Source organism: Sander vitreus, chromosome 17, assembly GCF_031162955.1.
Source record: "Sander vitreus isolate 19-12246 chromosome 17, sanVit1, whole genome shotgun sequence".
In the NCBI taxonomy this organism is placed as follows: domain Eukaryota; kingdom Metazoa; phylum Chordata; class Actinopteri; order Perciformes; family Percidae; genus Sander; species Sander vitreus.
The window spans coordinates 29,923,164-29,940,836 of NC_135871.1; the positions used below are offsets into that span (position 1 = coordinate 29,923,164).

The window sequence follows — 17,673 nt, forward strand, 5'->3', positions numbered from 1 at the left end:
TTCTCTCCGTCCCTCCAGCTTTGAGAACACTACGAAAGTGGCCGCTTGGTGCACGTTTCAAGGCCTTGTTCCTTCGCAGGTTAGTAAGTGTTGGTCATCGAGAGGTAGGGATGAGATGGAGGTGAAGAGTTACACTTGTAGTTTGTAAAAACAAAGGAGTGTTGATTACAAAGTGACAGAGCGGAGACTGTCGGGGGGTAGAGGATGGATAACCGACCCGAGCCCGTCTGGACCGGGCTGGGTTCAGACAGATATTTAGAAATGGTGTCCGGGTTTGGGTCGGCTCGGTCACATCAGCGCGATAAGGCATTGAACATTTTAACCGTTTTTAAACATTTATAACAGCTTATTATGTAGTGGTAACGTGCACTTGTTGCCCCGTGTGCTTTTAACTGTGTCGGGCTCGACATAAATATCGTAATGCCTGTCGGGCTCGGGCCGGGCTCGGTTACTGCTCTGTCTGACGCGGGCCGGGCTCGGTTACTGCTCTGTCTGACGCGGGCCGGGCTCGGACAGAAAAATGCGGCCCGATCCGCACTCTAGAGTAAAGCACTTCAACAGGTCGCAACACGTGACCAGGCGACAGAATGACACTCTATAAAAGATAATAATCAAGATCTCCGTAGCTATAGTCATTACTTTAGAACACTTGTTTTTAACGACATCTGTGTGCAGCCACATGTTGGTAAAATATACAAGTAGCTGGTAGATTTGCTTCACTCACCATCCAAAAAGAAACCAATAGTAATATATTGAGTGGCTGGTCACATTTGAAACAAGGAGGCACTTAACGCCCCGTTCGTTGAGTTTGAGCTCGCTGTGTGCAGATCTGCCCCTCTGAAAGCCAGCATGATGTAGCTTCAGTGCTGCGTATATAAAGTGCTCTGATAAATCTGGATCTTTCAAAGTACTGATTGAAAAAACGGCCCCGTGCTCCTACGTTTACTGCCGGCCTGCCGTGGTTCTTCCACAAGAGTTTTATGGATCCTTTTGACCCAAACGACATTATCAAAAACCGACACTTCTTTCTTTTTTAGCTCCTTTTGGATATCAATCCACATTTCATAAATTAATGTTGATTTCGTTTTTTTTTTTTTCCCACTCTAAAAACATCTAAAAAAAACTAAATCAGTTTGACAGTGAATTTCTAAATCCCCCCCCCCCCAGGCTATGTTCACACTTGGCGTCTTTTTTTTTTTTAAAGAAAAAGCTGACTAGGGCACTTCTGTAGTGAAAAAAAAAAGCTGGCAGCATGGTGATGGCGCAGTGGATATGACACGTGCCTTTGGTGGGGGAGATCTGGGTTCAATTCCCACTGCAATACATCAACCAATGTGTCCCTGAGTAAGACACTTCACCCCTAGGTGCTCCAGAGGCGTGCGACCTCTGACATATATAGCTATTGTAAGAGAGCGTCAGCTAAATGACATGTAATGTATTCCAAAAAGCAGCCGTGAGCGTCTTTTGTTATAACCCGTTAAGACAACAGCTACTGCTACAGTATACTAGAGCGTTATGTGGATCGCTGCTAACGTTAGATAAAACAAAGTGGTGGAGCGAGCTAGAGAGAGAGAGAGAGAGAGAGAGAGATGCTAACGTTAGATAAAACAAAGTGGTGGAGTGAGCTAGAGAGAGAGATGCTAACGTTAGATAAAACAAAGTGGTGGAGTGAGCTACAGAAAGAAGAGAGAGAGAGAGATGCTAACGTTAGATAAAACAACGTGAGTTCCCTGTACAGGGAGACCCAGTCATACCGTATAACTCGCTGTGCTCCGACTCCATTTTTTCTTGTTGTCATGAAGCGACAGGTCTGGCTACTCCGCTTGTCGTTGGTCGGCTGTCAAAAATGCGCTTGACTTAGGGTGTTTTTTTTTTTGTTTTTTTTTTCAGAAAAACTTCAAACTTTTCCGAGCTGCAGGAAAAAAAGTCGGCGACGGCATTTGAAAAACCGCTCAGGACCTTTTTTTGAAAACACGGTTTACTCCACAGGATTATAATGTAAAACAGACGCTGGCAGCTTAAAAAAAAAGACGCCGAGTGTGAACACAGCCTTAACAGTTAGATTTTTTTTATATTCAGGATAACATTTTAAAGTATTCAACACATGTAGAAAAGACATCTTGAGCCCAGTGGACCTTGGAATAATTAGTTTCTTGTAAAAACGTAATATTTAGCCCGCTGGAGCTCGTTAGGATCACTGATGAGATGTGTTTTAGTTCAATTAGAAAGACTGTATGGTACAAAATGATTCCATTTCTCCGCGTGTCTTCCCCATATTCTGTTGGGGGGTTTTGTTGCCCACAAATGAACATTTTTAAAAAGCTAGGAGCTTAACGTAAGGAGGCTAATGTATCAGCTACAAATGAGCATATTAGCACGAGCCATGGTACTGCCCGTCATTTTTTTGAATTCTTTTTTAATCGAAGAGATCAAGCTAAAAATGCAGCAAATTATTAATAGTGTGTATTCAAAACCTACAAGAACCTACTTAACAATTAAACCACAGAGGTCTTTTTTTTTTTTTAAAAAGCCTCTAGGAACTCATTAGCACCGAAAGAATGTGAGTCTGAGAATTACACGGGGCGCAACGCTCGGTGTTCAGTGGTTGTTTGTGTCCCGACGTGGAGGCAGGGAGTGACTTCTCCCTCCCGGCCGGCATCGGAAAGAACACAGAATATTATCTGCAAAGTTTGTTTTAATCTCCCAGCTTCAGTGGGCTGGTAGAGTAGAGACACCCAGCTGCTCGAACAACAAGTTGGCTTCTCCGGAGAAATACTGACAACTGCCGCTGGTGTTTGGGACTAACCAACCACAGATTGCTCCTTCAGAGGACTGGATGCTCAGGCCAAAAGTCTTGACCTCAGTTTCTGCCTTCGAGGGCCTGGCTGGCTCGCGGTCGCTCCAAGCTTCGTAGCGCCGTAGCCTCTTGGAGTGAGCGCTTAGCTTCGGGCTACGAGGCTTCGAGCTGCACAGCTAGCCCTTTTAGTCGTGGCAGGCTAGCGCGAGCTTCCATCATTCACAGCTCGATTAGTTTTGAGGATTAGTTTTTAAGAAAGATGGGCATCAGCGTCGATGGTTGGCTAGCGTTAGCTTCTCAGAGCCGGGCTGGCGTTTTTGTCCGTCTCTTTATTTCCATCCTTCATCAATGCGGAAAACACCTGAGAGAAAACAGATTGAATTCATATTTAGTGAGAGTCAGAAACACATTGACTACGTTTACATGCACATAATAATCCGTTTCTTTTGCCTTTATTCCGAAAAAAGGCAAGATTCCTCAAAGCTGTTTTCATGGTTAATTAAAGTTGATATTCCACTAATATTCCCGCTTACATGCAGCTGTGCAAAATAGGATTTTTTCAAAGTTTTCCAGCAGTGGCGGACTTGTTAGAGCGTGTGAACGCAGCGTCCCTCTTTGATTTCTTCAACCAGCTTCTTGAAAAGGTCTCCGTTGTGATGTTTTGCGCATATCCATATCCAGATGTAAAGTTATGCGCTGTCAAAGTGACGTCAAAATGAATGGCAGTCAATGGAATGCTAACGGCCGGTGAGAGCTAGGTAGCATCAAAATGGCGCCATAGGATCTACGGGTTGTTGACAGACGCTTACCCCCTTGGTAAATCTAGACTATCTGTCCAATCTGAGTTTTCTGTTGCACGACTAAAACAACTTTTGAACGTACACATGTTCCACCAAAACAAGTTCCAATAAACCAGAGCACGTTTTTCTCCCATCCCGGATTGCTGTGTGGACCAGACAGACCCCCCTCCGCAGCGCTGTGGAGGAAGGTCTGGCAATGTGAGACTATAAAAACCCAGATTAGATAAGATAAGAAATACTTTATTGTCCCCGAAGAGAAATTAGTTTTGGACTCTGTCCGTTCTTTACAAAGACAACACAAAATATAGAAAATAAGCATCTCGTAACACATACTCTCATGCAACACAGAACATGCTCTCATATACATTGGACAGGTACCTACACTGTATACTGTAAACACATTAACTCCTTTCAGTGGCAGTTTTTGATTGAACAACCCTGTCGGCTGCATTCTCCGCCAGTGTAGCACAGCCCTTACACAATGAGATATTGCACAACTAACATATTGCCCAACCCAAATAGCCTACGTATTGCACAACTAACATATTGCCCAACCCAAATAGCCTACGTATTGCACAACTAACATATTGCCCAACCCAAATAGCCTACGTATTGCACAACTAACATATTGCCCAACCCAAATAGCCTACGTATTGCATAAATGACAAATTTCCACATAACCTATGCAGTACACAATGACGCAGATTCTGAATGTGCTGTATACATGAATAATACCTGCATATGCCATGACGTAATTGTAAAACGCTAAATTATTCAAAAATATAAGAGCAAATTAAAAATATGCTGTTTAGCTGACCTGTATCAAATTTGGAATATTGTCATATTCTGAATGTTAGTGGAATATTAGTGTGGATGTGAACGTACTCATTGACTGACGTTGCCCTGAACTCGGAGTGTGATGCTGACCTGAGCCCAGCGGCGGTTCCTGCTGACCATGTGTGTGTTGGCCATGGCGGTGAAGAGTGTGTGTGCCTGCAGGTCCTCCGGCAGCCGGGTTAGGAACTGAGCGATGTGGATGAAGTCCATCTGGAGCAGGACGTCCTCGAAGAGACGCAGGATGCCGAGCCCAGTCCGAAACAAACTCTCCTCCCCGTCCCGGCAGAAGACGTCCCACACCCGACACGCCACGTCCAGAGGGAGAGACTTACTGTACAGAGTGAAGATCCTGGACAGAGACACACGCAAACCCACTGTTACTTTTCCAAAAATATCAAAAGGCTTTCATTCAAAGTTCATTTTTTTGTGTATAATTAATTCAATCACAGGAGAATAAAGTGAGTTTTTGATCACTCAGGTGTCTATTATCCGCTCTCGGGGTTTTTACTTCACTGCTTCCTGTGAGTTTTTAGGCTGCCATGACTAAATCTGCTTCGGTTTGCCTCCACCCACAATATTTTCTTTCAATTGTGTGTGCACTTTCCTGTTTCCTTTTTGTAAACGGCATTCAAGGCAGGAGGAAAAAGAGAGAATTACATTGTACATGGAAACTTGTTTTTAACTGTGTATAAGACAGACACAACTGCAAAAGTAAGAGTTATGAATTATCCTTCAAACTGTTTTTAAATCTGTGTTGAGTGCTTCCAAGCCATGGACAAATTGTAGAAGAGCTTTATAAACTGTACGGTGATTGTAGTTGACCAACAACCTATTAATGCTCAGAAATGTTTCATTTTTAAACTCAACGGCGCCAATGATTAATTGGTGCCCGGCTGTTTCTTAGTGGTGGAAAGTAACTAAGTACATACACTCAAGTGCTGTACAATTATGGGGTACTTTTTTAAAAATGCAGGACTTTTTGTGTAGTATTGCTACGTTTCCTTAAGTAAACTATGTGAATACTTCTCCCACCTCTGTTGATGTCCCATCTAAACAGCAGCGTTTGAGACTCACCAGTCGATCAGATAGAGGTCGGGGGTCAGGTTGTTGGTTTGGAAGTGGCTGAAGAGTCGAGGCAGATTCTCCTCAAAGAAAACCTCAAAGGCTGCGAAATACTTCAACATCTGCCACAGACAGACAGACAGACAGACAGGGAGACAGAGAGACAGAGAGACAGACAGACAGGGAGACAGGCAGGGAGACAGAGAGACAGACAGGGAGACAGGCAGACACACAGACCGACAGACAGACAGACAGGGAGACAGAGAGACAGGCAGACACAAAGACAGACAGACAGAGAGACAGGCAGACAGACAGACAGACACAGAGAGACAGACACAGACAGACACAGACAGACAGACAAAGAGGCAGGCAGGCAGACACAAAAACAGACACACAGACAGACAGACAGAGAGAGACATACAGGCAGACAGAGAGACAGACAGGCAGGCAGACATACAGGCAGACAGACACAAAGACAGAGAGAGGCAGACAGATAGACAGGCAGGCAGACACAAAGACAGACAGAGACAGAGAGGCAGACAGAGAGACAGACAGACACAAAGACAGACAGACAGACAGTGAGAGAGAGACAGACAGACAGACATACAGGCAGACAGACACAGACAGAGAGAGAGACAGACACACAGACACACACACACAGACAGACAGACAGACAGACACACACACACAGACAGACAGGCAGACACACACACACAGACAAACAGAGAGACAGACAGGCAGACAGAGTAAAGAGAGGATGAAGGACAAAGCCATAAGTCAGGGGTGTTTACTTACTTCACTGAGAATCACATCCAGGGCCAGACATGTACAGTTTATTTTCATGCTTATATTTTATTGAAAAAGTCAAATATTTTTTACTGTATTATTGCATATAGTCTTCTCACTTACAGTTTAGTCGACATAAAGCCCTAAAAAAGTCAGGAACAACGTTTTTTAGCCATCATAGAATTTAGCAAATCAGGCAAAACAAAGATCACATTTTTAGAAGCCGCTACCACAGCAACCTGCTTCACAGCCTGAATAGAAAAACTCTGGCATGTGTCATAAGGGTCGCATAATTGCAGTTTGAAAAAGAGTTTCCTGTCTTTTTGGTTTGGCCCACACAACTAGGCGAGCCGGATCCACATTTGCACGGGGTTGGTTTTGGCCCCATGTGCCTAGGGCTGGGCAGTACGTCAATATAAATCCATATTGTGATATGAGACTAGATATCGTCTTATATTTTGGATATCACCCAAATATAAGACAATTTATTGCAATTCGGACCATACTAAACATGGCATTAAATACATTCTTAAATGTGGTCTTTGGTTTGATAATCCATCTCTCCTTCCTCATTTCTTCTTCCCCCAGTCTCTTCTCTGATGTCGTGCAGTGGGCGGGGCTGAGTGAGGGACTGCTCCTGCATTGTGCCTCTGCTCCGATCCATCTGCCACTGCAGAGCTTTCTCATCCTCTCCCCCCCTCCCACTCTCATTATCTTTATCTGTACACACACCTCCACTCCCCTTTTCCCTTTTTTTTCTAGTTTTCTGTATGCATTCTGCATCTTTACTCACTCCCCTCTCTGTTAGAGGTGGGCAAGCTTCCCAGTGCTGGTGCATCTAGCAGGTGCAGCCTCTTTCTCTGTGTTTTTGGTTTTTCCTGGTTCTAAAGGCTGCATTATTACAGTAAAGTGATGTCATGTTCTGAACTTACCAGACTGTTCCAGCTGTTTAATAATTTGCCTTTACCCACTTAGTCATTGTATCCACATTATTGGTGATTATTTATCAAAACTCTCATTGGGTTAATATGTTGTGAAAGCACCAATAGTCATCCCTACAACATCCCCGCAATATCGTCATCAATGTATTTGGTCAAAAAAATGGTGATGATTGATTTTCTCCTTATCTGCCCAGCCCTACGTGTGCCATAAGTGAACAAACGGAGTACCGTGAATAACTAATGAGTGTGTCTGTTTGTGTACCAGTTCGTGGTCGACTCTGAAGAAGGCCATCTGACAGGGTTTGTTGAGCAGGTTGGCGAAGGTGATGAAGGCTTCGGCCTCCACCAGGTTGAGGATCAGCACAGCAGCGATGAACGACATGCCCTGGACCTGAAACACAACGGCGACACAGACTCCAGATCAGCAGGGAAGACTTGGCGTTTGGATTAACGTGCGTTTGTGTAGTTTGTTTTTAGCAAGGATCCAAAGAAAAATCCACATTTAAAAACAAGTGTTAAAGTGGCCATATTACGCTCATTTTCAGGTTCATAATTGTATTTAGAGGTTTTACCAGAATAGGTTTACATGGTTTAATTTTAAAAAAAAAACACCATATTTCTGTTGTACTGCACATTGCTGCAGCTCCTCTTTTCACCCTGTGTTCAGGTCTCTGTTTTAGCTACAGAGTGAGACCTCTCACTGCTGGAACATCTTTGTTGGCAGTCGCACATGCTCAGTAGCTAGGTAAGGACTACATGCTCAGTAGCTAGGTAAGGACTACATGCTCAGTAGCTAGGTAAGGACTACATGCTCAGTAGCTAGGTAAGGACTACATGCTCAGTAGCTAGGTAAGGACTACATGCTCAGTAGCTAGGTAAGGACTACCTGCTCAGTAGCTAGGTAAGGACTACATGCTCAGTAGCTAGGTAAGGACTACATGCTCAGTAGCTAGGTAAGGACTACATGCTCAGTAGCTAGGTAAGGATTACATGCTCAGTAGCTAGGTAAGGACTACACGCTCAGTAGCTAGGTAAGAACTACACGCTCAGTAGCTAGGGTAAGGACTACACGCTCAGTAGCTAGGTAAGGGACTACATGCTCAGTAGCTAGGTAAGGACTACCTGCTCAGTAGCTAGGTAAGGACTACATGCTCAGTAGCTAGGTAAGGACTACATGCTCAGTAGCTAGGTAAGGACTACATGCTCAGTAGCTAGGTAAGGACTACATGCTCAGTAGCTAGGGTGAGGACTACACGCTCAGTAGCTAGGTAAGGACTACACGCTCAGTAGCTAGGTAAGGATTACAAGCTCAGTAGCTAGGTAAGGACTACATGCTCAGTAGCTAGGTAAGGACTACATGCTCAGTAGCTAGGTAAGGACTACATGCTCAGTAGCTAGGTAAGGACTACATGCTCAGTAGCTAGGTAAGGACTACATGCTCAGTAGCTAGGTAAGGACTACATGCTCAGTAGCTAGGTAAGGACTACCTGCTCAGTAGCTAGGTAAGGACTACATGAGCTAGCTAGCATTTCCTTCCTTAGACTTCTTCTAAACGAGGGCGCACTTCCACCTTTGCGTGGAATACCTGCAGAACAGGGACATGGAAGTAGTTCTTTTGTAGATTATGGTGAACTAGTGTGTGTTGTAGCAGTGTTTTGCCATTGAGAATTAGCTAGCATGCTACGGTTAGCCCCCTCGTCTCGGCTAGTGACGTAGAAAGCCGTGCAGATTTTGAAAAGCTCACCCAGAGACTAAAGACAGGACACATTCAGAAACCGTATCTCACTCAGAACAGCATGGGTGGGTTTTTAAATGTTTGTATGTGTGTGGAAGCACCAGAGACACAAAATAACTCCCCAAATCCCAGAAAAAGTGTTTTTTTTTTCATAATATGGGCACTTTAACCAAAGTGTTTTACAATTAAAGAAAAACATAAAAAGAACACAATAAAACTACGTTAAAAGACAAAATGACAATAATATAAAAAACTGAAAATGTGAACAGACAAACATGAGGAAACCACTTCAAAGATGAAATATAACACAATTCTGACTGTAAACGAACTAAATATCAACTATTGAGGGTGGAGGAAACATCAAACTCACGTAGCCAATGTCAGGTCGGTAACAGGTGTAAGCCCCCAGCACACTGTGGAGGAGGTCATGGTAGGGGCCGCCCTGCACAGAGAAAAGATAGGCTGGTAGGATTAACAGACAGAGAGCAAAACGTTCTAAAACTAACTGGTCTTCACAATGATAGAAAACAAGAACACACACACACACACACACACACACACACCACACACCACACACACACACACACACACACACACACACACAGCACCTGTTACAGATCAAGTACCTTCTGGAAGATGAAGAGAGAGGGGAAGGTTCTGGAGATGTCCAGCTTGATGAGATCCAGACTGGACTCTCTGTCAGCCAGAGACGCTCCTCCGTCTAACAGGAAAACGCACACGAGAAAAGTTTGAATGTTATACTGTAGACCAGTGTTTCTCAAATGGGGGTACGTGTCCCCCTAGAGGTACTCTGGAGGACTGCAGGGGGTACGTGTCCCCCTAGGGGTACTTTGGAGGACTGCAGGGGGTACGTGTCCCCCTAGGGGTACTTTGGAGGACTGCAGGGGGTACGTGTCCCCTTAGGGGTACTTTGGAGGACTGCAGGGGGTACGTGTCCCCTTAGGGGTACTTTGGAGGACTGCAGGGGGTACGTGACATTTTTTGCTAAATGTTTTTCAGTTACAAGGCTGTTCTACTGTCTTCTTTTGAAGGTTTTGTCGTTTGTTTTGACCTATTCTTGCCTTTATTCCTTCTTTCTGCCGTCTTTTTCCAAGGTTTTGTCTCTTTTTTCTCATCATTTAAATGATGTTTTCCAGGTCCAAGGCTGTAGTTTAGTAAATCTATCGCTGACATCGCTGTATTCTTCCTCTTTATAGAGACTTTTATTTTCTACCAAAAAGTATTTGTGCTGGTTAGGGGGTACATGGCTTAAAAAAGGGGGGACATGTTTAAAGGGGGAACATTATTGAAAAAAGCTTGAGAAACAGTGCTGTAGAGGCTTATTTCAGACCTGAATAGAGCTCCATAGTGACCGGCCACTTTTTTAACAGCTCTGGTTTTTGGAAGGGATTTTCCCCGTTCAATTGTTCCATTGACTTTCAAAATTGCTTATAAAAAGAGTTTTCAGTCTGGAACCAAGCCAACGAGCTACAGGAGGAATCATGACCATAAAACATTTGATTTGGAACAACAACAAAAAAAACGGCAAAAAGGCAAAAGGTACATGACTGTGTACAGAAACTATCATAGACTTCCATGGTAGAAGCTCACTCTAGCCGTTCCTGTGGGTTTTCTTTCGTCATCATGCGTCATGCCACACCGGGAGTAGTCATTGTCCACGACGTTCCACTTCTGGGATTGCTCTCGTTCTGCCGGAAATTCCGCCCAATGTCCGTCCCCTTCCTCTGTCTCTGTGTTGGCGTTCTAACCTCTGGTAGATTTCTGAGGACTATGGTTAGCTGCTCCTCAGATCTCTGCAGGGTAAATCCAGACAGCTAGCTAGACTATCTGTCCAATCTGAGTTTTCTGTTGCACGACTAAAACTACTTTTGATCGTACACATGTTCCACCAAAACAAGCTCCTTCCCGAGACTATTTTGCAGAGGCACCGTGGCTCCATCCGGCGCTTAACGCCGCCCAAGACGATTGTGATTGGTTTAAAGAAATGCCAATAAACCAGAGCACGTTTTTCTCCCATCCCAGAATGCTGTGTGGACTAGTAGACCGTCCTCCGCAGCATTGTGGAGGAAAGTCTGGCAATGCGAGGCTATACCGGGAGTGTATCAGGGAGTGTGCAGATTCCGTTGTTTTGGTCATTTTTCCTGGATATTTGTGCTTCTACCATCAAAGTAAGGAGTCTACGTAGTTAAATGGTTACTTCTGTGTAGTCGTTATGAACGACGCGGATCAAAGATGTGTGGCTGTGTTTTAGTTGTTAAGATAAAGACAACGCCAGAAAAGAGAAGGCATGGAGTTTAACTGCAGGAGTGCTTGGAGTGGAAGGTAGATACTAGCTAAATAAACACGGGGTTGTTCTGTAAAGTACTCGTAGAGACAATATAATCTGCGAGACGGGCAGCAAGACGCTCTGCTTCTGAGACGCTCCCGGTGTGGTATGACGCGCGGTGGAAGACGGAACAAAACCGGAACCCAGCACAGACGCGCCCAGCGGAATGAGGGTTAGAGTTCAGACTGGTGCTGTGTCGTACCACTCTCACTGTCGTTGACTGAACTGGTTTCACTGTAACTCCTCCACTTCTCTTTGGCTCTGGACAGGAAGATCTCATACAGCTCTGCACAAAGACAAACACACAACCCATTAATCCGGTTTTAACTTTGACATGTGACACAAATATACATATTTCAATTTCATATTTTTACATTTAGGATACGTCTGGTTCTGTGTTTGTTTCTTTTGTCAACAAATCCCATGAGAAGACCAAAACGTCTTCGGTGGCTCTCAGCTCCACTGAAGTCATATATCTCTAAAGACAGTTTCCTGTTTTAAAACGTTCTCAGTAACTGCCTAAAACAGCTGCTTGCTGTAGTTTTTATCAAACAAACAGAAGGAAATAGTGCATTTGTTGGGGACTATTTTCAGCAGTGGATGAATCCACATTTGGGGCCCTATTTTAACGATGTAAGCGCACGGCGTGAAGCGCCTGGTGCAGGTGTGTTTAGTTTGTGTCCAAATCCACTTTTGCTAGTTTGACGGCAGCAAAAAGGCTCCGTGCGCCGGGCGCATGGTTCAAAAGGGTTGACCTTAGTGTCTTCATTAATCAGAGGTGTGTTTTGGGCGTAACATGCAATCAACCAATCAGAGATCATCTCCCATTCCCTTTAAAAGCCAGGCGTGTTTGGACCTTGGAGCATTGCTGTTATGATGGAGGCTTTGCACCGTAATATTTATATTAGTAATCTTCTGCATGTGTGTGTGCTGCTGTGCGTCCCTGTGTGTGTAACAAGCATAGTGTGCACGCGCTGTGCACGAGCCTAGGAGCATTTTACTAATGCTCTGTTAAAATAACAATGAAATGCTGCGTTATTGACTTTAGACCAGGTTTTTGTTGGTCAATGGGGCGATCACTTCCCGCTGCCTCAAGATAGCAATACGCCCAGAATGCACCTGAACACACCTCCCTGTAAGACCAGCACGCCCATGGGTGCAGAGATGGGCGCAGGTGCATTTGCTATTTAAACGACGTGGGCGCTGGACGGGAAACTGACAACTGCGTCGGTCTTAAACCAGCAAAGACACTTGCAACACTTGCGTCACTTGTTTTGATGATACATCAGGCTGTGATACACACACTGATCAATGCATTGTTGAGTCTGCACTAAGGCTGTCCTAGTCGACTAACACTCATATGGTTTTGTCGACTAATCAATCAGTTGATTTAATCGACAGATCTGCAAAAAGAGGATCACGCAAAAGCACCACTTGTGTCAGAGAGATGTGCTCAAAGGTTTCTTGGAAATAAGTCATTCAGCATGATTGAGGGGACAGCTGGCTTTTTCATAACAAACTCCATCACAACACAAAACCTTCTTTGTGTGTGTATGTGTGTGTGTGCGTCAGTTTGTACCTGGTGTGATGTTGAGCTCGTTGCCGATGGCGAGGCTCCACACTTTTCCTCGGACACTGGGAGGAAGTCCCTGCCACCAGAGATCCCTGACCCTCCTCGTTCCCTTCCTACACACACACACACACACACACACACACACACACACACACAATGAGCAAAATAAACATGTTAGACAACAGGTTTCCGTCGCCATTATAAGGTTTTGGGTGCAGCACCCGAGTCTTTTTGGGCAGCAGCTAAACCCAATGAATGTAACTAAAAGACTTTTCTCAGATCTAATGATTGCAGTTTAATTTCATTAGCAACTTTTGTCTTTAAACTTTTTGAGTGTTATTTATGCATTATCTGCTCTAGCTTTTTCAACGTTCTAGACACCGATATGGTGATAATAACGGTCGAAAGTGGTGTGAAAAAGAGACACAAAAACCACCACAAAGAGACACAAACCGACTACAAAGAGACCCCAAATGACCACAGGGACTGTGTCCGCGACACACAGAGAGCTGAGGAGACATACATGGTGTCCCAGTGCGGCAGGATCTCGTTGTTCCAGACGACCATGGCGTTGGAGATGCTGTCCTCCTGTCGGTGCCTCTCCTTCATCTGACGCTTCTTCCTCTGGGCTTCCTTCATCTCTGCGGGAGACAGAGGGAGACAGAGATTGAGTGAGACGGCACTGCGTTTTGCTTGCGCTTAAGTCTGTATATCTGCCCGAGCCGATCAAATCAAAGCAGAATGTCAGGCTCTCAGACAAAGTGTGGAAAATTGTCCTTGCCAACAAACTCTTTTGCAGTTTTTTTGACAAGTATAGTAAAGAGGTCATTTCAGACACTTGCGCCTGTGCTCTCTCTCTCTGTGTGTGTGTTTACCTCTCCTCTTGGCTCCTGCAACCATCTCCTCGTACTCCATTTTGTGTCTCTGAGCTTCCTCCAGAGACTTGGCGGGCAGGTTCCTGAGGGACAGAGAATCTGAGAGTCAGACAGGAAGTCAGCCACTTAGGCTCCATCCACATCTACTACGTTTTCATTTTGAAGGTTTTGAGACAAAAAAAAACTATCTCCGTCCACACAGGAGTTGTAGCTCCAGTAGCGGAACTAATCTCTGTCCATATTAACACGCCTGACGATGCATGTTAACATGAGCCTTCACATACACAGGCCATGCAGGTTTATTAAGTATTCTTCTATTTATATATTATATTTATTACGTTTATTGTGGTTCTAAGATGTCGTTAAAAAGGCCACCATACCATAAGCTCATTTGATTCTGGCGCCAACGTTACATTTCCTCCCCACTAGAGGTAAGAACATATCCCAACAATGTAGTTTTTTGAGCAGTATAGCTGCATGGGGACTGAAAATCTTCAATACAACTCATCTAACATAATAATAATGCAACTAATAATAAAAAGGCCTCATTTAAAGCCATCTTATCAGCTCAGGTTCTTGCTTCAGTTAGTATCAATTAAATATAAAATGTAACGAGTGATAGATGATATTTTAGCTTTGTGTGTGTGTGTGTGTGTGTGTGTGTGTGTGTGTGTGTGTGTGTGTCTGTGTGTCCATGTCTGTGTGTGTGTGTGTGTGTGTGTGTGTGTGTCCATGTCTGTGTGTGTGTGTGTGTGTGTGTGTGTGTGTGTGTGTGTGTGTGTGTGTGTGTGTGTGTGTGTGTGTGTGTGTGTGTGTGTGTGTGTGTGTGTGTGTGTGTGTATCTGACTGGTACTCACGCTGGCCGGTCCTCCAGGATGAGAGCCGTGGTGGAAAGCGGCTCAAACTCCAGGTTCTTCCTCCTGCCGGCAGCCGGGGGGAGCTGAGGACACGGGGACACATCGGAGTCCGTCTCCTGCTTCTCCGGAGGACACTAAACAAAGACGGACGCTGTTAGAGACACCTAGATCATGTTCCTTTAGCGTCTGGAAGGGTTTCTTTAAGCCATCTTTCTGTTCCAGGGTTCCCACAAATGTCACGACTCCATAACGATTTTTGGAATTCTATGAATCGATTTTGAATCGGTAGAGCTTGAATCACGATTCGAATGTGAATCACTTTTTTAGAGAGCCATTAAATATTACATTTATTTCAAACATATCAGATTTAAACTCAATTTCAAAACATTCATTCCCACGTAATGTCAGCTAGCTGGCACAAACGGAGGGGGAGATGGAATGAAAATGAAGACACGTACGTGGTAGGTCAAGAGCGACAGAAAAGAAGGTTGTATGGCTATCCACGGAAGATTACGGTAACAATTCATTTCATTTAACAACAAAATTCCATAACCTTTCCCAAACTTTCAAGTTCTTCCAGAACAGACTCTAAAAGGATCGTGTAGGGAGGTTCATTTTTGCCAACTGCGGTTTCCAAGATCAACAGTGATCTTTCAATCTTGACTTTTAAGCCAACACGAACAAAAACTGTTTAAAGAACTCCATTTTTCTAAATTATAAACACATAGGCTGTGTCTCAAAGCGCCTACTTTCACACTTCAAACACTTAGTTTGAAGTATATCGTGTAGATAACGCAAAACGTCAGAGCACTGAAAGTACCAGGATGACCCCTTAAAAACGGTCAAAAAGTTCAGTGTGGAACAATGGACACCATCTTGACTACAAAGCAGAACGGGGAGGGACCAGGGACCGGCAGCTGATTGGACGAACGCGTCACGTGGGTCTGGCTTCTCCCGGATTTCACAACAGAGTTCAGAATACGATCTCGTATTTTACGAAGATAGTTCACCGAAACGTGTTTCTGAAAACATTTTGAGAGAAACGGGCCGTGCAGTTGCTGAATCTGTCTTCATTTCAGATCAACAAAGGTCAGTTTAAGAGATTTTCGTCCGACTTTGAGAGGCGGCGAGCCGAGCCGACCGCTCGTCATTCCCGGTAAGTGTTTTAACGTTAAGTGTTCCTTTTGGGACAATACTAACCATCCAAAGTAGGCACTACGGCAGGAAGTGGCCGGTGCACGTTAGCAGTGTACTGACGGAAGTATGCGGAATGAGACACAGCCGTACAATTCCACGACAAGTGGGCAAACGTCAACTGCAGACGTGTGAAGCGAAGCTACTAATGGACATTGTGATAAGATCTTTGTGTGCCGTTTATATAAAATCAGATGGAAATAGAATACATATAATGCATAATAAGATGGAAAACAGTTACAAATATGGATTTTTTTCTTTTGTTAAACTTTATTACTATTATACAGTTACTGTCATCTTTGTTAACACTGTTTTACTATCAAATATGTTTACTCAGACTTTCTTTGTCACAAAATGTTTGTTTTGTGTGATGTAAATACTAACAATAGTTAAAGTTGTGTCATACCAAACGACAATCTACAAACATCTAAACAACAGGCGCCCACACACACACACACACACACACACACACACACACACACACACGGGGTAATTGTTCTGTTCGGCACAAAGAGAAGCGTTGGTTTCTCCGTCTGTGGGTGACTGTGTGGATGACTGTGTGTGTGCGTGTGTGTGTGTGTGTGTGTGTATACGTCGTTTACGAGTGCATGTCCGTGTGGCCTATCTCAGCTGCTTAGTGAATGCCAACGTGTGTGTCCGTGTGTGCGAGTGTGTACTTGAATATATTTGAGGTCTAACGGTCGAGAAAGCAATGCACAATAAACAGTCCATTCACAGGAGCGGGGCAGCTGTGGGTCAACAACACAACAAGCCTTTTATACACTGATTTCTGAGTGTCCCCATCACCATCACCAGCAGAGGGAGACAACGGTCACTGTTTGACTCCGAAGATGAAAGATCAAACTGGTGCTTAACTGAGGCGAAAGTCATGTATGTGTCAAATCACGTGACTGAGGCCGTCATTTAAGTGACTCAACTGCGTCGTGAAAGCTGATCTGTATCATCTACAGAGTTTTTACAATGAAATCTGCAACATTTCAACAGTTTAGAACACGTGTGTCAAACTCAAGGCCCGCGGGCCCAATCTGGCCCATTGCAGATTTTGATCCGGCCTGCATTTCTAGGTTTTTTTTAGACATTTGGGGCTTTTTTTTTTTTTAGACAATTTTGTTGCTTTTTCACCTTTTTCGGCCCTTTTTTCTAAAAGAAAATAGGCTTTTTACTATGATGGCTAAGGACCTTTTTTGCTGACTTTATTGGGGCTTCATGAGAACCAAACTAAGTGAGAAAACTATGGAGACATGCAATAATACAGTCAGAATATTTGACAATAAACTGTAGACATCCTGGCTGTTAGTGAAGTTCAGTTGGACACCCCTGGTTTAGAACATAAAGCTATAGGCATCACTGTGCTGCACGGGTCTCTGGTTGGTCCCTGTCGACAGGAGGTCCACATGCTTTTGGCGAGGGCTGCACCACATGAGGAAAATACGCCATTACTCTGTTGAATATCGTGATTAAAAAGATTTTACTTGCGACACATAAACAGATATTTCAGTATACTCAGTTCTTCCTTTCCTGCTGCTTTCAGTGTAAAAGACAACAAACTGCTTGTTGAATTACAAAAAGATATTTTCTGATTGAATTCAGTTGAACTGAACACAAAAGGCAACAATAAAAAAAGAACTTCTCAGGAAATCCCTGAGTGCAGTATCGCAGTTTTTCAAAGAGCGTCTTTAGAGTGTGTTACATAGAGGTTAGCAGAGGAGTCACATTAAGATGACAAAGTGAGCAAACTGCAGCAATTAGTTTTAAAAGGAATTCGTAGGCTCGTCGCCGAGATATGTACGTCAGTTCATGGCGTAGTGTCCATATCTACGTGTACGTACAGCGTAGATTCAAGGCAGA

General features: G+C 44.1%; 1 protein-coding gene across 2 annotated transcripts in view; it reads right to left on the bottom strand.

Annotated features, from left to right (window-relative positions):
* Positions 1-203: 203 nt before the first annotated feature.
* Positions 204-17,673, bottom strand: part of LOC144532399 (TBC1 domain family member 12-like) — a 33,050-nt gene continuing 15,580 nt past the window's right edge. Inside the window, exons 3-13 of one of the 2 annotated variants that reach the window (XM_078273117.1) lie at positions 14,611-14,744; positions 13,754-13,836; positions 13,402-13,519; positions 12,885-12,991; positions 11,508-11,591; positions 9,585-9,679; positions 9,329-9,400; positions 7,486-7,614; positions 5,509-5,618; positions 4,525-4,783; positions 204-3,158 (exon numbers count right to left, since the gene is read on the bottom strand). In XM_078273117.1, the coding sequence (XP_078129243.1) occupies positions 3,087-3,158; positions 4,525-4,783; positions 5,509-5,618; positions 7,486-7,614; positions 9,329-9,400; positions 9,585-9,679; positions 11,508-11,591; positions 12,885-12,991; positions 13,402-13,519; positions 13,754-13,836; positions 14,611-14,744 (1,263 nt within the window). In that variant the 3' untranslated portion in view covers positions 204-3,086. Of the gene's footprint in view, positions 3,159-4,482; positions 4,784-5,508; positions 5,619-7,485; positions 7,615-9,328; positions 9,401-9,584; positions 9,680-11,507; positions 11,592-12,884; positions 12,992-13,401; positions 13,520-13,753; positions 13,837-14,610; positions 14,745-17,673 lie in introns of both variants that reach the window. The other variant, XM_078273118.1, reaches the window with a different exon arrangement.